We start from the raw sequence: 22,713 nt of genomic DNA, 5'->3' as shown, positions 1-22,713 counted from the left end.
CCTGGGTCCCTGGAAGTGTTCAAGGCCAGGTTAAACMGGGCTTGGAGCAATGTGGGATAGTGGCAGGTGTCCCTGCCTATGGCAGAGGATGTAACAAAATGAGCTTTAAGGTCCCTTCTACCCCATTCTGATTCTGTGATTGCCAAGTGCAATTAAGAAACAGCAATTTCTTTTGGAGAAGCATTAAAAAGCATTTTAGAAGGGGAGCAGCGACTCACAAGGTTTAGTACTTCTGAAAAATTAATTYAGCATTTTAAAGTAAATCATGAAGAGCTCTGTCCCAAGCTCTATCAGCCCATCTGGGAGAGCTGATCCCCACTGATTAGGAAAGGAACTTTTAAGCTCTTGCCATTAAAAAACTCTGATTTGATACTGCAAACATATTACACATAAAATTCTTCATTAGGGATGAAGAATACTACATCTTGCTTAGTGCTATCCTCTTCTTTAGGAGCTTCCTATTTCTTATAAGAGGAACATTTTTATACCACCCATGTGGTAAAGGGCTTGGCCTAAGGGTTCTCCAAAAGTGCTCTGTCAAATGGACCCTAGAATGTGGAAAGCTGAGAGCTGCCCCCAGCATTTCCACTTAGTCCACCATCCAACTCCTTAATGCTCCAAGGAACACTGTGAAAGCAGGAAGCTCCTTGAGCACAACCTTTAACATGTAGAGCTACAGGTAAAAGAGCAGCGGGCATTTTTTAACAATTTTACTGACAGTCTCATTTTTGAAATAGAAATACATGCTGTTCTTTTAAAGGCCCCAAGGCTTTAATTCAGCAAGTTTAACTAATATTAAAACATATTWTGGTTTGTCTGGAGTCCAGGAAAAWGTTAGCTGAGAGTATATTACACAAAAAAAAAGTGAAGCAAGAGATCTTAATCCAAACAAATCCYTTCCTTCTCTAAGAACCAAATGGTTCAGTAGTATCTTGACACATTACCACAACAACCACAATACTAAAGGCAGCTGAGGAATCAGCTACTTGAAATAACACATTTTTGCTCTTCCAAGGGAATACACAGAGTGTAAGTCTTCTGCACAGAGACTGAAATAAAATAGTACCTTTGGCATCATCAGAGCCTGAGGCCAATAGCTTAGGGTCCATCAAGTTAAAGTCAACACTCCAGCACCTTTTCTCATGCTCCTGTTCAGAGAAAAAAGAAAAATATTGCAAGGGAGTAAGTTGTAATATGATAAAACAGTAAAGGAAAACACACATGTTGTTTGGTACAAATTGTCAGCAGGGATCTGGACAGAGAAGCTTACTATGTTTAGCAATTAAAAAAAAATCTTTTCTCCCAGTCAGACCAATCCTAGCAATATGCTAGACATGCCAGGAAAGCAGAAAATACTAGAATGACTTTTTTTAAAAAAAACTAGAACAGATTTTATTTTTATTTGGAAAGAAAAAAAAATTCAAGAGATGGACATTTAAAAACCTGGTTTTGCAGCACAATTTGACTAGCTCTGGTTTCACCACATGCTGTTTCTTATCCTAGATCATAGCTGTATCTTCCAACACTCATAAGCAACTTCTGAGTATCTCCCAATACTGACAAGATGCCCATTTCAAAAACCTGCTCTCTGAAAGTCTAGGAAATCGGCACCTTCCTGTTGAACTGTTAAGCAAATCTTCTGGTGTCTAATCCTCTGTTTTATCACTGAAATAAATATTATTAAAAGACTACAAACTCTCCCTCAAAACATGGAAGAACTATAATTGTTATGCTGGCACATCTCATGTGGAAGCAAAACATTGCATTGAGCAAAACTTGAAATTCAGTCAACCCCTTTGTTTAAGGCCTTTACACAGGCTTACAAGACAAAAAACTCACCAGGATGAAGTCACTAAAGAGTTTCAGTACATGCAAAGCAGATGTCTATGCTTCTATGCAAATCCAAATAAAAAACTCAAGTAATCTGATAGGAAGCAAAATGTGTTTGTTTTAACATAAGCAACAGCTGGTCCTCTCTAGGTTCATTATTCAGCCTCATAAAGAAATGCAAAATTTGAGAGGACAACAGACTAGATTTATTATGTCCAGGATAATTTCTGTTTCATTGAGATATGCAAAGCATTAGTGGAGAGAAGCATTATAAAATGGCTAAAACACAATGAAAAAAGGAACAGAGGCTTAAATATAAATTAAAACTTACATTGAACTGTCAAGCAGAGGGAACTAAAGTCCAGTCTGCAGTTCATTCATTAATACTGACCAGTTTCAACAGACTATCCCTACCTACACAACAGTCTGCAGGACTTCCAGCCTATTCCCAAACACAACAATCCTCTTCCAGCCTCCTTGTTCTGATCACAAGCTTCTCAGAAACCATTTCATAGAAACACAATGTTTGAGTTTCATGAAAAAACAAAATGTCATAAACTTCTCCTGAAGCAGGTCTCATGTCGAGCTGAGGGGCGAAGGAAGGTTTCTGYCTTGTTCTCCCTTCTCCCAGCCTCACCACTCAAGTCTGCATTTTGTACTTCTGTTTCATGAGCACTGGCAATCACTGCAGCATTTTACAAAATGCTTTTGACAAAAACTTAAGTGGAACAGGTATGGAGAGACAGAGACTTCTAAAGAAAGGTGAGACAGCTTCCAGGAACTGATTTCTCCCTGTGCAAATTTCCTGCCAGAAAGCAGCAGCAAGAAAACTTCAACTGCCTCCCAACTGTGACAGAAAAACAGAGCTGCCTCCCTTGGAGGACTACAGCTCAATAAAGCCGTGCAGATGAGACACATTCACCAAACAGGAAGAACATCCATTTCACCCCATGGTACAGAAAAGCCTTTTGCTGGACTAGCAGCAGAACCTCAGACTCAATGCTTCTCCCCCAGCACAGTGCATGGCACAGGAAATGTTGCTTGCTGATTTTGTGTTACCTGGTAGACCTTGGATCTTTGTCCTGTAAATCCATCCCAAAGGATGACAGTGCCTTCATAGTCGCTGCTGGCTAGCAGGTTCTTGTGGTAACTACTCCAGCTGATACAGCTGAAAAAGAGCGAGCTCTGGTCAGTCTTCCAGTAAATCATAATGTACAACACAAAAATCACTCTTGCAATACATCAAGCACTAAGTACCTTTGAAAAGCACATAGCACCTTGATCAAACCACCCCACTGAAACACGAGAACTTAAACAAACCTTCTTCCACAAACTAAAATCAAAGCTTCATTGGCTGATGTTTCCCCCAAAAYAAAGTGCTAGGGTTGAGGATGTTCTTAAAATGCATGTATCTCAAATGCTGGGATTTTTTTTTCTATTTTAATACCACACAGAGCTTTGAATTCTCACAGAGCTTAAGGTTTGACTTCTTAACCTCTTTGCAACAGGCACTACTGTTATTATTACCACAAACGCCTTATTATTACCATAAAGATAACTACTTACCTAAGAGTAGCTGTATATGTAAAATATATACATATGGACASTAAATCAACCCCTCCCTCAGCATGCTAATGTTTTGTATGTATAACTATATACACATGCAATTTTGACTTCTGAGAACTACTTTCAGCTTCCTGTAAATGCAACAGCAGTTTGTTTGCTATGAGTATTTTAGTATTCTGCATCTGTATTTTACTATTCTGTATCTGTATTTTACTATTCTGTATCCGGAATTTTAGTATTCAAGATCTGGAAAATATATCACACAGGTTTTTATTTTAAGATGAAGTGAGGGGCTGTACAAATCTAAATAATTCCACTGGCAAACTCTAACGCTCAGCAGAGAAAACAAGAGCAGCAACACTGCCAATTTACACTCGTAGCTTTCTGGCACTATGCCTCCACTATGACTCCCAAAAAATGTGACAGATAAGAAAATTTGTAATACTTGTTCACCAATTTTTGGACCATCTGGCAGAGAAGCATGCCAGTTGGTATAAACTGTGATGTACATAGCAGAAGCTGAACTGACAGATCCCATTAGAGCAGGTCCYCAAGCAGCTCTGACACAGATAACTAGATCATAGTAGCCTTGGGGCCAAGTTTTAACCAACAATATAAACCAGAAGTCCACAATTCTATAACTCCTTAGTACTGCTTTTTTTCAGTGCAGCTACACATTGAAATATGATGTAGATATGTGGACACAGATTCAGGAATTATTATACCTTGTCAAATTCTTGGTTCCACTACACACTTGCTACCTGTTTTCCTTAATAATTTACACACACAAGAGGAAAAACCCTTTTCCTTTCTTACAGTAATTAAATATAAACATTTATTTTTCAGTTAGTTAAATAACAGCAAACAGCATTGGTATTCTGCTCCTGACCATGGTGAAACTTAACAGCATCCCTTGGTTTTAAAACTTTACATCCAGAAACTTAAAATTTTATTTACCCAGTATAAGTTCACTGTYTTTAACCACCAGCTGCTAGGAAGATGATTGCAGTGATACAGCTCATGCAACGATTTCCCTGGTTTCACCTTTTCCATGATATGTTACTAATGAGAAAATATTAAGTATCCCCAACCCTTGTAGGTACTAGAGCTGTCCATAAATACACCATCAAGGAGCCATCACTGTTGCAGCTCTACTTCCATTAGGTACCCACACAGAAAAGCAGGTCTTGACAGCCTATGATTTACTAGCAGCTTYATTCTGAGAAGCTTAAGTGGCTCCCATGGGTTGCACATAAAGGTGGCAGACACTGCCCACTAGGACCATGAGGTGAAGGCTACAGCAGCCCAAAGATAACTACATGTGACAGCTGGAGTCATGGTCCCAGCTGAAGCAGTCCCTAATGGAAACAAAAGCAGTTGAGAGGCCTAGAGCTACACCACAGTGACCTCTGGGCTGGAAGCAGTCTCCAGCTAATGGCAAGGAGATAGACACCACACTGCAGAACACCTTTACCAGTTAAATCTGTTCCCCCAACCAGATCATCTCCTCTCAATTCAGCAGTTCAAGGAGCTTAAGGAAAAAGGAAATATTGCACAAGTGAAGCCATCATGTATAAGCAGGAAGAATATGACCCAGAGCCATATCTTAGAAGGTACTGTCCTATCTGCATGGCTTTGAGAGGACACCAGTGAAGAGGGACCCAGAGAAAAGCTGATRTGCTTGTGACTTTGGGTGGTTAGAGGATGGATGTTCCAGTTGAAGTATGTAAAGTATAATGACATAACAACATCTTGTCAAAAAAGAAATCACCACAGACAATGAAAATTGGGGATCACTGAGCAGACAGAAAGATATAAAGGACAAAAGTTCTCTTTGAAATGCGATGGATTTAAAATACTTCCCTGGCTCAGACTGTATACATRGAAGAAATCAAAGGGTGCATGTGCMCAAAAGCATGTTCATTAGATCTGGCACAGCAAAGATCCCACTGCAGCCTCATAGTGCTAACATTTGTAAATAGACTTCGATGTAGCATTTGTAGGTAAGACTTAGAGGGGAAAACAGGAACTGACAGGTGAAAAATGTTTAGGGATTTGCAGCCACTAAGTGGTTCAATTAACACCTTTTAAGTATCACACACACCATAAATCTTTCATTTTTAAGTAATATGATTAAAGGATCATAGTAAGACAAAATCAACTCTGTTCCAGCTCTCTGCCTTAATTCTGCCCTGCTCACCACCCAACACTCTTTACACAGTCTGAAACTAGAGCTTTTTCCTTAACACTGCARTACCTGACCTTCCTTCCAACTTAAATTCTCCAAAGTAACCTTTGTAGAGAACAACTGCRGGTTGGATCAGGTGGAGGGGAGTTCCTTTTCCAGGTAAGGGGTGTTTTGTATGTTTTGTAGCAAGGGCTGACTGTCCTTTCATAGAAATCATAGAATAGTTTGGGGTAGAAGAGACCTTAAATATCACCTCATTCTATCCCCCTGCTATGGGCAGGGACACCTTCCACTAGACCAGCTTGCTCCAAGCACCCTCCAACCTGACCTTGAACACTCCTAGGGGATGGGGCAGCCACAGCTTCTCTGGAAACCTGAGTTGTACCACCCTCTGAGTAAAGAACTTCCTAACATGTAATCTAAATCTCTTTCAGCTTAAAACCATTCCTCCTTGTCCTATCACTCTCTGTACCTTTAAAAAGTCACTCTGTAAAAAGTCCTTTGGTTGTATTCTCTGCCATCTGTGACAACCCACACCTGGTAGAAGTCAKAGAGCTGGGATGTTATGATGTTTCTCTTCCATATGGCTTTCCTGGGACACACAGAGGGTTGAGGACCTACTGCCACATTCTTCGTAAGGGAAGCACTAGTCTTTCTTTCATGCACAACACAGGCAATTTTGCTGAATCTCTAAAGACATAATTTTTTTTGTTCCCTTGAGATGTTATCATGGGTAATGAATTGAGTAACAGATTCAGAAAAGGAGTGGGGGAGCAAGCTGGAGAAGGGCAAAGGAGAGGGCCAAGGTGACATGAACCAAAACCACAGTTTACATAGTCCTCATATAGATTAATCGGAAGTTCACAAAAATAACCTTTTGTAGACAACTTTTAGATGGCTTGCAGCCACATCAGGGAGAAACTGAAGTGTGAGATATGTAAAAATATACCTAGGGCTGAGAGAATATATAGCACTGGACTAGAAGGTGTTGTATGATGCCATATTTCATTTTAAGTATAGCAGCTGTATTTTTTTCAGTTTTTCCATTGTTCTGTAATCCAGAAACAGGGTGATAGTTACACCCCAGAGATTTATTTTATCAGGAATTGTAATAGCTTTCCTTCCTAGTAGATTAAGCTGGAGAAACTGTAGTCGAAAGTTCATCACCAGCCTCGGAAAAATCTCTCCTAACCTCAGTATCTGATCCAGCTACACAGAAATCCTGACCCTGTAAAGACCCTGTAAATSCATCCTTCATTTTATTCAGAGACACAAATGGGGCAGGTCAGTTAGCATTGTCCATTATGCTGATCTTTATTTCATGAACCAGTATTTTTACAGGTGAAGTAAAAAATCTGAAATCCAGGATCAAGCTACTCAGTATCAACCATCCCTCTGGCAGTGAGTTATATGGAATAACATTACTACTAGGACTGTTTTAAAATAAACCCCTTTTTTCCTAATCAATTTAAACAAAACCTCTAGTATGTTTAAAGACAAATACTTTTAAAGAAAAATCTCATCTTCTTGCAAAGTGAAGCAGTGATCTTAAAAGCTAGAATTAATGCAAGTTGAAGGCATATATATATGAAGGCATATATATATGAAGGCATATATATACTTATAAACTGTTTAGTGTCAAACATTCCCTGCATTGGAAATACAGGCATCCAACACAACCAGCTCATACCACTCAAAATAGCAAAGACTCTACAATGAGAAAGACCATATGATAATGTTTTGCTTAATTTAAACRTAATAGTGAGAACTGGCTGCCATTTTCAAAGCTGACAGCAATACATCCATGAAGCATTATTAGGATCCAGCAATCACGCATTTGATTTACTAACACTGAGAAATGAAAACAGTAAAATCTTAGCAGCCTCCTAAAAGAGAAAGGCTACTGATGCTTTGCTTTTACTGCAATTGACTAAACAGATGCAGCTGATAYTGGAGGTTTGTGGTAATATCTATCACTGAAGCACAGATGCTGCAAACACACAGTGGTGAGCATACAGAATACTAAACATGGATTTCAAAAGTATGTTTACCTAACCACACTCACACATCACCCGCCGCAGATTAACGAGGCCTAAAGCCAACTTTTTACCAGAATGCTAGATCTCTATTTTTCTCCCTCTTGTGACCCATGGCAAAACAACAAATCTGSCTCTTGAATAAATCAGAGCAGAGCTGTGGCTCACTGCTAGCCATTCCTCTTCATTCTTTCCCATCTCCTACAYGGGGGGAGCCACAGATTAGTGCCTGCCATAGCTAGGGACACAGCAAGTCATAATTAGCTCAAAGGGTGCTGTTTATAGCTACTACACAATGCCAGGATTTGTTTCTTGTACTGAAGCTCTGAATCTGTAAATGGGATTTTTATGAGGATTTATGTGTCATCTTGTGTTTTTCCTGGAAGCTTATGCCACTGTTGTTYCCAGGAGAAGCGATGCACATTTGCCAGAAACCTGACACACTGACTTCCTCCCTGTTCTTAAAAGCAGGGATGAGAAGGCTTAGCAGATGATGAAAAAGGAATGTATTTAAGAAGCAGGTGGGTGTAAAAAAGGGGGTTGGAAAAGAGGAAGAGACTCAGATACAGCTGGTACCAGGGCTCTGCTCCAGGAAAGTCTACAATCAATTACTGCTGGCATCAAGCTGAAGCTTTCAGCAGGCRCCCAGCTGGCACATGGCAGAGCAGGGCTAGGCTGGCACCAGCCCCAGCCCAGGCACGGGCTTCCCTTCCCTGCAGCTGCTCTGGGCCAGACTTGCTCTAGGCCAGACACGAGTCCTCACAAATGCTGTCACCTGTCTGCTTTTATAAAAGCCCATCAGAGCCTCGGCTCCTCCAAAAGCTGAGTCACCAACATCATCAYTAATGATTTCTGTTCCGGCATCATCGCTCTGAACAAGGTTAACCAGGATCAGTTTAACCTGAAGAGACATGTCACTAGATCCCTTCTGCACACAGACCCCTGCATCTCTGTTGGGAAGAGAAATACCACCCATTTACCAGAGCCAAAATATGTTTGTCTTCGATATCAGAAAAAGCACTCACAGGTAAAGCCTCTGGAAGAAGCTGCACCTTCACCCAAATTAAGATCAACAGCTTTAAGCTGAGGCTTTTTACAAAGAGCAGGCTCCACTTATTTAGATTTTTCTATTACAACAGAGGCACATTTTCAGCACACTGCACTATTCCATAATGAAATTACAGCCTTCATCTGTAACTTCTCCCTCCAGCTAAGCCACTTCAGAAGAGCAAGTTATTATGCTGCTCCAGCAAACCCCAGCACTGCTGACTGGCAGCACAGCTAATGGATATAGCAAGGATGCATTTGACTGACAGACCAACTTTCTGTCAAAACCATAAGCACCTRCATGTCAAAGGAAGCCTGATACAGTTGGAGGAGGCTGATGGGGAAAAAAMCCCCACCATTTATTTCTTCAAAGGRATGAGAGAAACTARGSYAAGAAAATGAGAGAGGACTCAGTCCTCCTGTACTGAGGCAGTGTCAGAGGACAATGCATTTAGCTTTGTCATATATATGTAAAATACACATATGCAGGAAATTTGAGAATAAGAATATATTTTGAAAGCAAGCAGCATCTTGTCTGAAGCACAAAGCTGGCATGAGTAACACCACTGGAAGCACTAATGTGACTCTCCTCACTAGCAGTTGTGGGAGAAGGGAGAACTAACAATTTTCCTAACRACTGGCAGGAGCATCAGGGTAGATCCCTGTCAAATCTGAAACATCAAATTTGGAATTTGTTTCAGGTGGTCCAAGAAATACCAAACATACATTGTTTTTCTCCTTCTAATTAAGGCAAAAGGGACTAACTGACCACTAGATGGTTCTGCTATTATTCTGTTCTCTTCAGGAAAATGAAGGTGAATGGTGCAAACTTGGCTATGACTCAGGTGAAAATGAAGAATGTTTCACCAGCCCAGCCAAACACAAACTCCATAATCAGTACAGTTTATCAGTACAAATGACTCTCACGCTGCTCTTACCCATTGTGAAATCTAGCTCCAGGGTCAACTGCATTCACATCTTTCCCTTCATAAAATACTATTATGCAATTCCTGGGAATAATGAGCACAAGCAACACAGGAATGACTGATATATCTTTCGAAATGTGTCAGCTACAAAACGAAGTGTGATTTTTATTYTCTAAAGTAGGCTTTCAAACATTCTTAATTTTGTCAACACTTTGTTTTCATGGAAGCTGGACTGTTACATAAATTTGTTAYTTGCACTTTTATGGGTGCTTTATTGCTTTTAAAATGTAGACTACCAAATAAAAATAAATGAGTTCAAAAGAGATGATCAACACTTGTATTATAATACTGAACGGGTTTGATTGCCTTTATTATTTACTTCTGAGTTTTAACAGAGTTTTTGATTTAGGATTTTAAAGTTATTTTAAGTAGCTGGATTCTTTCAAATGAAGTTCTGATGTGGTGGTCTATATTTAATTGGTTTGACATMTAAAAGGATTAAAAAAATGGGTTGACAGAAATGATAGCAGCACAGAAGCAAAAAAAAAAAATCAAGAAAGATTTTCTCTTAGGAGATTTATATTATGAGGTTCAGCAGAACAGTAYCTCAGGCAGACAAAAATTCATAGGGAGAAGGTGCCAATGAGGTACMTTTCCTGAGARCTAGCAAAYTTTCAGCAAAATGRAAAGGATCTGGTTGATGAAGAGAARAGAACATGAAGGAATCAGTAGATGTTAAGAACTGGGTACAGAGGTTACCTTGAGACAAGCTATGACTTTGCTTGGAGCATTTCCAGCACTTTGAGAGGATACCCAACAGCATTTGCAAAGAACACAARTAGCAGTTTACCACCCTATTGCCTTTTCTCCTCCAGATAGTGGCCTTTGTTACTACCTTGGATGAACTCAGCATACACAAGAAACAGTGCTTGTACCACCCAATCTCCATCAGTTCCCACTTTCCTCCTTTCCCCTCCTATTCCCATAAAGAAAGCAAAACAATTACTACACRTAAACAAGCAAGTGGAAAAGGCCCTCTGAGTTCAAATACAAATCAATGCCTACCTGATTTTGGAATTACAGGTCATTTCATTCTCAGGGTAGTGAATATCCACCGCATCTTGAATGACTGTACCATACTCGTAGACTTTAATCTTCTTTGTCACTCCAGCAATGGCAAAGTAGTCACAGTCTCGGTCGAACTCAATACTGAGAAACAAAAACATAGATTGAGAATTCTAAAAAGCCACCACACATACTTACCAGGAGGATATTTTACCTCCTAAACATCTTGGTATAGCAGAGTTGAGAATCACAATTCACAGTTTGGAAACACCCAGTTCAGAAACTCTGGTCAGATCCAGCACACACCCCAACAGTGTGGAGTTTTCCCTCCAAGCATTGTTCTCTAATGCATCTGTCATCAACACCCCCCATTTCCAATTTTGTGGTAGCATTATCACCCTCCAGCAGCCAGGATCTTTATTCAGGTGCTCTGGAGAGTTTTTAGTTCAGCTGAACCATCTCGCTAGTACCATCTACAATACATGGTACCCAAATATCAAAGCTGACAGYTTGTCCTGGAAATGTGCTTAACATTCATCTGTACAGTCTACCATTAATGTGCCACAGCATGGCTGCCCACTGATTCCTCCTGTGTGGAACAGCTCCAAGAACTTCTAAGTGCTAATGCAGAGCAAAGCAGTATTTGTGGAAAAAACTTCGAAATTCCCTGGGTAACAACAGGGGGTTGAAATCAGATCAACAGTGGAGTAAAAACAATGCACACTACGACTTCCACCTAGGGCTGCTCATGCCATCAGAGGCACCTTCTTTCTTGGCCTGCAGGGCAAGTGTGTAACAAATATCAATGAAGTTGTAAGTAAAAGCAGTCACCTTATAACAAAGTTAAGCTGCCAATGAGAAAGCCTGAGGTTGTACATGAAATACAGCTGAGAGAAAAGGCAGGCAGCAGGTTCCAAACAGCTAACATTGTTGCTACCTTCACAGCTTGGAAGGGCTTGAGAGAAATCTGCTAGACATTCAGCAGTTAGCAAAATCCCACTTCCTAGGAGCTTCTGGGGCTTTCCTGCAGCCCATGGTACTGCGGGCAGAGCAAGTACACATACACCTGCCTCCTCCAAGGGCATCAGCCTCAGTGAGACACCTCCCCAGAAAGGATGTGGGGGCAGCATTTGCCCTCAGCCACAAGGTTTCTRTGATCAGTAACCAGCTCTCCCCAAGCCTCCTGACCAAGCAATCAATYTACTGTTTTGAGAGGTCTCTTTTGGGGTTCTTCCACTCACTAATTTATTTCAATCCCTGATGTCCCTATCACTTTTTTTTCCCTCTTAAGAATCCAGAGTGTGTATGAACCAGGGCAGAAGTTCTTAATGGCAGCAGGGAAAACTGAGTTTACACTAATTTCACATTCACAACCATGAAAGCATGGGTATTTAAGGTAACTTTCTACAATTAGAAAGCATCAAAACCAATACCAAGAAAAGAAAGGGCTCTTCAGGCTGCCCCATAGCTGTAACAGCAAGAGCTTTCCACTCCTCAGCAGAGAAGTCGAAGGCAATGCAATGTTTCCAAGGSAAGATAAATTTAAATGCCAACAGAATTTTCGAGTCCTTGTAAAGAAGATATCATCAAGTTATTTTTAAACTATGGAGAGAAATGATGGTTGATATGCAGTCTGTTGCTATAAAATAACTGAATGAAGCAGCTTGAAAATTGGCCTTTTCACTCAGGCACCCAGACCTTCCAAGCAGTAGCAGGAGATGGTCCCACTCACAACTGCTTGCTAGAGAAGCTAGTCAGGTGCCTGCAAAATCATGAACCTCCAAAATGCATGGAGGAATGTATTTATGGCTGGGAAATTAGGTGAGCATGCAAGCATCTATTTAAATAAAATGGAAGAGGGAAAGAAGTCACCTAGGTATCCAGGCTGCTCTCCCCCCTCCCCAGYTCTATACTAGTCTAAATCACTTTTTACACACACAAGATGAAACYACCATTCAGGCCTGTCTTAGTTTTGTCAGCTCAACCTATTCTGTGAAAGAATTTTATAATCGAAAGCCTCTATAACAATGCAACAGATTTACTTGTACCACAATCTTAATTGAACTGCTGTCTCYACTCCTGCCTGCTGCCCCGTGGATTCAGGTAAAGCACAACTAAACTGATGGCAGTGATTCATCTGCCTGGATTCAATTTRTACCCTCAGCCTTCTGCTGAAGAAAGAAAAAATAATGCATTACAATGTCTGGTAAAAAGCCAAGTTATTAGAACAGAATAGAAGCTCTCTCACCTGGGTTGGGTTTGCTTCTCCAGCATTAATTCATTTTTTTTAAAAATAGAGACATGCTGCAGACATAACAAATGAGTATTTCAATATGCCCATAAAAGTTAACACATCATTAAAAAAATAATAAAGAGCCTTAAGCAACAGAATTGTCAGACCTGTGACCTTCAAACAACACCAAAGACACTGCAGGGAGAAAAAGGATGCAGAAATAAACCACTACCAGTACAGAAGTTCATAGCTGTGAGAGAGGCTGGTAAACCAAACACACACCTGGCATCTTAGCTTCCATCTTAGCCCTGTGCTCAGTCCTGGGACAACCAGTGTTCTCACTTTCTGCCAGTCAGCTTTTCATCAGTGATTTACAAATAAAAATAGGAACAATCAAAGTACCCAATCAAGTGGATTATATACCACATAAAACTGCTCCTAATATTTGCAAAGCTCTGGTTATGCCTGGACTAATCAGTATTAGGACAAACAGCCTACTTGCACAGCAACAATTATTTTTATGCTTTTTCYTGCAAGTCTTTAAAATATACTTAGTATTATGCAAGCCTTATTTGCATTTAACTAGCTCAAGGGTATTCCTGTCATTTGCTGCTTGAAGTCTTTGTGTCAATGTAAGCGCTTGCTTATACAAGAGCTTATCTTTACGAAAATTCACCAGAGAACTTAAGTTTTGTTTTGTCAAAAGACTCAACAGGGCCAGCTCAGAAAGACGGGTGATACATTTCTACAGGCCAAGTAAATTCCTCATTGGCACAATAACAAAAAACAATAGAATAACAGAAAATAATCAAAACCCCCAGTGAAATTACCTTTTGGACCAGCAGTGGATCCTTGCTACTCAAAAATGTACTTGTTAAAAACAATTACCAACTGTTCCTTTTTTTTCAGCCTGTTTCCAAACTCCACATTTCTGAGCAACAAAGACTAACCAAATATCTATAAAGAATCTTTTGGGGACACAAGTGCTGCTGGATGTTTGAAAGGGCTTTACAAACATGAAGCAGAATTACTTACAGAAATCAAATTGAAAGGATCTGATGGTTTTGTTCTAGGAAAAATAGAAGAGAGACATTTCTCATTCCCAAAYCACTGTTTTCCTTTTCATAAGAAGATGACAACCACTAACTTATGGAAATACCACTAAGAGCTGCTAGAAAGTAAGCACATCCTCAAGGGTTCTGCTTTTTCCACTGCTTATCTTTATTCCCAATCTGTGAGATTATAAATCAATTGCATTATTTTAATGGTAAAACCTATGACCTTGGAGAACACTCGTAGCTAACAAATAGTTATGAAATAAATTGCTCCTAAAACATGCTGGAAGCCTGCTTTGGTGTTGAGGACAGAGCAGTATGGAAAGACTAAAGAATGAGTATTGCAGAGCTCAGCCATTGTGCAAAGCCCTACAACATTTGCACCCTGCTGGTGTGTGCAGTTGCTCTCCACATCCCCGGAGCATGTGCTGGAGTTAAGGAATGCATACAGATGGGCAACTAAATTGATTAAAGGAATGGAGCAGCTGCCTCRCCGTAATTGTTATGAACAAGGCAACAGCAAGACTGGCATTCAACAAGTCACACTACAAATAGGAGGTACTCACCAGAAGATTTGAGATAGATGAGGGTTTCCTCCCTCCCAGTTACACTTTTAAGAACTACATGCATGTTTCAGGTAGTAACTTCTGCAGAAGTAACTGGTGGTAGAATGAACCTGACAACAGTAATCCATGTACAACTGGTTCATACCAGACATGAACAGGTATGTTACTGTTTGAAAAACACTGGGCTGCATCTAAGTGCATTTGCCTTTTAACTGTACCACCAATTACAACTAAAGGTCTGCAGCCAATTGCTCCTCTCCCCTTTCCACACACAGTCTACAATTGCTACTATAATCAAAAATGCCTAAATCCTGATTTGTTACCAAGGTCTGTGACTGTAGGAATTGCCATTTCTACAAAGTAGATGATTCAGTCCCTCTCATGGAACTATATGTATCTATATAATTAAATAGACACACACACACACACACACACACACACACTTTCCTCTCTGAATATACCAATGCCTTTCAATTCTACTTCTCCCCAACATGCTGTTTCTATTTCTATATCTCTAATAGCAACTCCTATCTTGCTGTGGGGTCCCATATTTAATTTCAACACAGATATATTTTTGGGACTTAACTGGTGAGAAGGAAAGATGTCAGCAGCAGCTTTTGCTCTTCACTTATATTTTTCTAAAGCCTTTCTTACTCTGTGCTTCCACTCCATTGCCTCCAAGGAGTATCCTGTCAATTCTAACAATCCCAAGACCCCATTTTATAGCCTGGCTATCTCTTTCCAATGCTCACTTTTAGGCATTGAAGCCAAAGATTAGAAATTCAGGTTACAATCCAATACCATGAGCATCAGTGAGGGCTGTAAAGCACCTGGGACCAATACAGAAATTGGTATTAATATCACATACCTAGAGACTTTTTACAACAGACTGATATTTTAAGGCAAAGTAATTAGTGTCACTAACTATGCACTAGCATACTAATATGTGGTTTTTAAAAACAAAGCTATATTCTGACCTAGGAAACTGCAGTAAAGCAATCAGATTTTGTGTTTTATCAGCTCAAAGTCTAAATTTTGTTACACATGAAAACAAAAGCTACTAAGACAAAGCACATGAAGGTTCTGTATCAAAAGACCATTTTGCTAGAGCTGTGAGTGGTTGAAATAAAAAAAAAAACAAAAAAGGTGAGATTTTTCTCTTTAATAAGGCAAGAGTTCCATTAGTTCCTTATTCTGGAACACCACCTAAGTAAGTCACTGCTGTTATTTCAGAGTCCTTAATCTGTGCCATAGGGACAAGGACAGACCATCACTGTAGAATATATTCCATGATTCAAACCCCCATGCTGCCAAATGTTTTCCARAATAGAAACTGAGTAAGCATGTCARGACCCCAGACAGGTCGTTGMAATCTATAGTCAGAAAGGACCACTTAAATCACTTCTCTATAGATTGTTATATATGCAGTTAAATATATAAATGAGACTACCATTCAAAGTCATTYTATCAGACAGCAARCACTTTTATCCCTAAGAACCACATTACTTTACATTAGTTGTGACTCCCAGATTACCAGAAATTTGCCAGATTTGTCCTTTCATCAAGGCAAAGTCATCTTGGCTACTCTCAGTTGATCAGATTTGAGGATGTCTAATAAAAACCATGGGACAAAGGAYCCCAAATTGTTTCAGGCTGATCCCATTACTTGGAGTTGTTGGAATATCCCAGCTTCAGCAGCACCAGCAGTTATTGAAYGCACGCAGGGTACCTGCCCCATCACTTGTCCTCCTCCAGGCTCCAAACATCTGATGAGAATTTGTGACTCCTAAGCAAACCTTTATTGAAGCATAAAAATAAGAGACTAGAAAGTCAGCTCTGTGGGCTAATTAACTTTTTCCCCACCCACATCTGGGAAACAGACTGAGAATGGGGTTACATTAGCCCACGAAAGCCTTCTCTGCACAGGGAAGGACAGTCCTCAGCTCTGGACTCCCTTGGGAAGACATCATTGCACCAGCCATGCTGCAATCTTACTTTCCACATCTTTCTTACAGGCATGGGAGCCTGGAGGGCTGTTCTGCTCTTTTTGAAGAAAGGTGTAAAAAGGTAGCACATTAACAAAGTAATGTCATTTAGACCTAGGTCCAGGCCTACTTCATACTTACAAAAATCCTTTTAAGTGTAATGAAATGCCATCATTTCTAACAGAGACTTCACAATACTCTTGTTCCGTAAAGAGCTTGTTTAAAGGAGAATACTAAACCTGAATTGAGAAGGTTTGGTGGGCTTAGATCCATGTCACAGCTCAGAAATCAAAACCAACAGAGCTACCTTCACGCTTTGTTGTTGCTAGATAAAATGGAGTAATTATTTTTTCAAACCCAATGAGAGCATTTACTGTGATGTGAGGTTAATTGGGCACCTTGCGATAGATCAGTTTTCAGAAYCATGCTTCTCTTTACTTTGCAAAGAAGTTATCATGAACCTCATCTCCTCTAACTACAATCCAAAAATTTCCCAGAAAGCCACAGCAGAATCCCAGTCTTGGCTATAAGACTAYAGCTAGAGACATCCTCTTTTGCTGCATAAGGTTTTTTCCATACAAATATTCAGAGGAACTTGGCTCAATTAGCACTAATGATGAGAAAACCTATAGGGAACTGCTGAATTCTGCAAGCAACCAAACATAAAGCGTATTGATAAAAAGCCACTTCACTGCTGGGCAATGCTCTTCTGCATGCTAAAGAGAAGATTGTGACTATCCCAGAGCTTCTATGCCACATCCACARAAGTACAAGGAGCCAAAGCTGCTGCAAACAACTACTATGCAAYTTAATGAGGATTAGATTCAGTTCTTCCACAAATACAGTTTTAAATAAGCTGGAGTAGGAAAAATTTAACTAAAAATGCCAACAGTTAAATGCAGTGCTTCTTATGGAAYGATTTAAAATTCAAGCCAGATGATSAGTCTACCTCCTGCAGTATTTTGGGTATCTTATATCTATATTTGAAACYCAGGAGGTGCCATTTCACCCAGCTGAGCTGATACACAGTGGGTTACCAACACCTCTGACATATCCCAGGGTGGAAAGAGGTTACAAGTATCCAAACATACTCATCTGCCTTCAAGTTTGGGAAATGTTTGCAGAACAGAATCACTGAATGGTTAGGGTTGGAAGGCACCACAGTCTGTTCCCACCTCCCTGCTCCAGCAGTGTCACTGAAGAGCACATGGCACAGGATTGCATCCATATGGCTCTGGAACATCTCCAGTGAGGGAGATTCCACATCCGCTCTTGACAATTTGTCCCAGTGCACAGGAAATAAGTTTTTCCTTACATTCAGGTGGAACAGAACACAGCAGCCTCTGACCAAGCTGAGGTTTGAGGGAGGAAATCCTGCTCCATGACAGCCTGTTAGGTGGTCTGAACAACAGCACCACCCGATCAGGATTACACCTCTAAGCAGGAAGGAACTCTGTTAGGTARGTACTGAAGTGCCTTCTAAATATAAGGCCATTCAAAAGCTTGTTTCCAAGCCACCACATTTGTTACTACACCAACGAGGATTTTGTTTCTTCAAAATTGAGCACAGCAGCTGTTGACAGAGCTGATGAGGCAGGGTAACAAATAGATCTGAGAGCGGGATCTCCATCAATATTGGGACTTTAAACAGTGCAGTCTGTCTGTAGGCTTCAATTCATGYTTCCTCTGTGATTTGGCAGCAGCAGCTCAAGATGTTTGTCTCCAGCTGACCACACTGCCAGAGGTCCCATTTCACAGGACAAATCACCACCCAAGCCTAGCACTCCAGTAAACCAAGCCTCTGCCTTTTCCTGACGTTGCCATCAGTTCTTGTGCCAGACACYCTGCAGAGAATCAGGCAGGAGAGCTGGAGACAGTAACCTCTTTAGACACTGAGCTCAATCCAACAGGCACCACGAGCCAGGGCACCAGCCTCACTAAACATCAAGTCCATACACCAGAGATGAGTCTTTCCCAAGGAACCAGACCATGGGCTCAGGCAATCAACTGCAATGATCGTGCTGCCTGGTAATGACAGAACAAGATTAAAACATCATTTTGAAGCATTTTTCATCCAGCTGACAAAACTGTTTCAGGTGATTTGTTTTGATGGTATTTTGAATCTTATTTCATTGATATTTTGTATACTATTCTTAAGTATTTTTAGTTTTTCTAAAATATAGTTTATATATACCCTTAATTCTACAGTCTCAGAGAGAAGTTGCTCTGACTTCACTTGCACCAATGTATGCACACAATTGTATATAATCCTGTGAGAACATAAACATCACTTCAWAGCTTATTCTCTGTTATTTATTACCTTATTCTACAAAACAACTATGCAGCATATAAATCCCAAATATAACTTGGAAACTGCATTTATTAATACAAACAATGATATACTAGYAATCATGAGCTCAAGCCTCTTCTTCAGGCTGAGCTGCTTGTAAGGTTTATTCTCAGAATCATTTAAACCCACACCATACATCTTTGCATGGTTTAACACACTATCCTATTACATTTTTTCAGCTACCTACCATTCAACAGGCTAACTGCTCTAGTTAGCCAGGAACAAACAAAAAAAAATCCAAAGGCATGCTAATGCTTTTCAGATCACTAGCTCCTATAAAATTCAAGCATTTACAACAAATATGGCTAGAAAATTAAAAGAATACTGTAATAAGCTACAGAAATTCATGTTCTATTAATAACAGGTYTACGTCTTCAAGAAGAAACAAGAATTCAGTGTATCAATACTCAAATGAAAGCTGTAAAATTGGGAGGGATTAAATGAAATCCATTTAATTTAATCCCTCTTTGACTTTCACACTGTCAGAATGTGAATTCTGTGCGTAACATGCTGTGGAATCAGAGCTTTCATGGCTTGCTAGTCCAGTTCCTGAGGCCAAGAGACAGCACTGCTGTCTGATGACAGCCATTACCACGTGAACATCAGGAGGAACAGAAGGGCAGCTAYCTCCAGCCTCCCTGGAAAGAGTTTCATCTTGAGCAATCAGGAGGGGTGGATTCAATGATGCAATTTCCACRTGGTACCATCCTCCTATCCCAAATACTGATCTCTCAGAGTACATTCCTGACACGACAGAATCCATTTTGAGATCCTGCACTTTCACAAAACTTCTTTTGAAAAGACCTCTCTTCAWTCAAATAAATACAATACTTTTAAACTGTAAGCAGGGATCCTAACGTTTGTAAGAAGTGAAAKTCCCTTTGCAYCAYATATGTCAAAGCCACATATGGAGTTCCTCTTTAATTCCTTCTTCTTAAAATCAAAGGCCAGAGGAAAATGCTCAGTAGAAAGTGAGGGCAAAATGTAAAATTTCTCATGATCTGATCATGTACCTTTATCACAAGTATAATCCCCAAGACTTTGAGGTCTCTAGTCCAATATYCTGGTCAGACCAGGGCCAGCTCTTTGATCAGTCCAGATTGCTCAGGGCTTTCTCCAGCCTGTTCTTGAATAACTCTGGGGATGGAGCTTGCACCCCTTCTTTGGGAAGCCTATTCCAAAGCTGCAAGCACTACATGACAAGCAATGAAAACTCCTTATATACACTGCACATAGATCCTTCAAGCTACTAAAAAATAAAAAAGGAAAAACCCAAAGAACAATTACTATTTAAAAGGTTTTGTTTAACAGCCAATTCCCAAATTCATCAAAAGACTGYTCAATACTTTTGATAGACCATTTATGAAAATTCATAAAGTTGAAATTCAGCTAAAAATTCTCATCTAATTGTCYGCAGATGGAGGCAGGTTTGAAGTACTGAGAGTGCTTAACAAGAAAAAGATCTTCCTACTACCAAGCAGTCTGAAATTAGTAGGAAAAAAAATGAGGTCCCACCGGTGGCCATGCTGCTTCCATTCATTAACCTCCCAATTTCAAGTTATTTAAATTTTAGCTCTTACACTGATGAAAGAAAAATCTCTCTGCAGTATCCCCATGGTCACCAAAAGGTTTACTTTTTGGGTCAAGACTGGAGATAAGAGCAAATAAGTTCTTCTCTGGTGTCAGTCCCTGTTGGTACCAGCAGCCCACCCTGGGGACTTGCAGGGCTACATTACAGGGTTGAGTGTTCCTGAACTCTGAATTCAGAGATCAGAACTGACCCCTGTATAACCCTTTTGCTGGGTACAAGTCACATTTAGCTTCTCAAGAGACCCAGACTATAATCATATACTAAGGAATATATCAGTTCAGCACCCCAGAGAAAGATGTGAACAAAACGGAAAGGCTGTGCACTTCACTTGGCTCTAATTAAACAAAAATCCCATTTCTGCCCCAGACAAGATCTGCTCTACAGGCCAAAACCTCAGATAAAGGAAGGTAAGAGAGCCACAGGAGAAGYACAAACTTCAAGAATGTTCAGGGAATTATGCTTCAAGTTTCTTTGGTAATTTTGCAATTTAAGTCTCTTTAACCAAGCATTTCTGTATCCCTTCTACTTTWGGGAACAGTTCAAATAAGATAGATAAATCCACAGTTTTGAGCTGCCACTTCTAAATAAGAGTCCATTAAAAAAAAAAGTATTTATTTAATAGGCTGTAAGAAAAATCTTGCCTTCCTCATTTCTCATCTTCTCAAGAAGCAGCATCTACTGCACTCAAACATAATCCTGTAAAGTATAAAAGTATAAACTCACTTCCATTTCATTCATTTATCTTTACCTCYAAGATAAAGAGGCATTGCTGGTCACCAGCTTAATAACATGGCTCATCTAATCCTAGCCAGCCCAAGCACTTATTTAAAAAAAAAAAAAATTGAAAAAATGGGCTTGTTATGATGGATACAAAACTAAAAGGCATCCTGTTAAAGTCTGGATCTGAGAATTTATATGGATAATAATTGTAGTCCAAAGTAAAACAAGGAACAGCATAATTAAATGGTTCAATGAATACATGAAAAACTCAGTCAWAATGGATTTTTTTCTTTTAAGCTCACCTTTGAAGAAAGGATTTCAGGTCATGTTACTGAAAGGATGAACACAAAAATGAAATCTTTAAACAGACTTAATCGYACCGTTTGGATGCTAAGAGATACCTGTTCACATCTTGTCCATGACTTAGAAGCAATGGAATAAACAGCAAGCAAGGAAGAAAAAYAAAATGGACACCAAAGGTAAGATACAAGTTTTTGAACATTGAATCATGATCATGATTCAACAGATGAGTTGACTAAGGCTTCTGCAGTCAAAACTACAAGTAAGTTTACTTCCCTCTCTGTAAATCACAGAGCCTTTAGACACAGTCAGTGTCAGCTACCCAAAACCTTTTGGATGTCACTTCAAGATCTTTCAGAGAAACGGTAAATTAATCCAGAAGAATTTAAAGTCTGAGCTGTTGACAAAAAAACCCACAAAGCCCCCAAACCTTAGAGTCTACTCCCGTTCCCAGCAGAGCTGGAAATCATGGAGCAGGGAGAACCAGCTTTCTGATACCCAGGTTTCAGAGAGACATCTCATTGTAGTACATTTCTTGGATTTTCCTGTTCCTTTTTTCAAATGTGAAAGACTGCCACATTATTCTCTGAAGGCCTCTGACAGTGGTAAAGCAATTTTCTCCATAAATCATTGTAATGCTAACACAGCAGTTTACAGACTCATCTTTAAAAGAAAGCCTTTAYATTTACTGCCACTGCCAGCAGAGAGAAGGAGAGTTAAGCTCTGACAACTGCTCTGTCTGGGGGCATAATAAATGGAAAATTTATTCCTTGGCCCAATTCTAACAAAACTTAATATACTTGTGAAAGCTGTGTAAATACTTTGTACTTAAGGGAAGTGAGTGTATTAAAAAGCCATTTAGCATATTGAGATACATGCACATTCATCCTCCAAGCGTGCTGAAGTCCCCTTGATGTCACAGCAAAACCAAGCAGCCTGCAATTGCAAAGCCTTGAATRTGCTTTCCCTGAATATTTTTCTTGAYAATCTGTTGTTCTTGRAGAAAATAAGGGAAGAAGGAGAGARGGYTGAAATCTTCCTGGTTTGTSTCCTCATTCCAGAAAGGAATRKACACTTGATGCAATGGAGCTTTCCTAAACATTTAATCAGAATTTTTTTAGTAACTCAACATACGTATGTTTACAGTACTTTATTAATCCACAATAAGTCCAGATATCTGTAAGCATTCTTACCACAAAGTGCTCAGGAGGGTATGGCTGCTGCCTAGTTCCAGGGKTTTTTTCAGCCTATTTGT

The 22,713-nt window shown here is 39.9% G+C and overlaps 1 protein-coding gene across 2 annotated transcripts in view; it reads right to left on the bottom strand.

Moving 5' to 3' along the window:
• COP1 (COP1 E3 ubiquitin ligase) overlaps positions 1-22,713 on the bottom strand; it is a 124,191-nt gene that overhangs the window by 60,903 nt on the left and 40,575 nt on the right. For both annotated transcript variants that reach the window (XM_057379657.1, XM_057379656.1), the window contains exons 12-14: positions 10,659-10,802; positions 2,890-2,998; positions 1,067-1,148 (exon numbers count right to left, since the gene is read on the bottom strand). In XM_057379657.1, the coding sequence (XP_057235640.1) occupies positions 1,067-1,148; positions 2,890-2,998; positions 10,659-10,802 (335 nt within the window). The remainder of the gene's footprint in view (positions 1-1,066; positions 1,149-2,889; positions 2,999-10,658; positions 10,803-22,713) is intronic.

Source organism: Malurus melanocephalus, unplaced genomic scaffold (assembly GCF_030028575.1).
Source record: "Malurus melanocephalus ecotype Western Australia unplaced genomic scaffold, MMel_1.1 scaffold_416, whole genome shotgun sequence".
Taxonomy (NCBI): domain Eukaryota; kingdom Metazoa; phylum Chordata; class Aves; order Passeriformes; family Maluridae; genus Malurus; species Malurus melanocephalus.
Note: the sequence above shows the minus strand (reverse complement) of the source record. Positions and strands in the feature narration are given on the sequence as shown.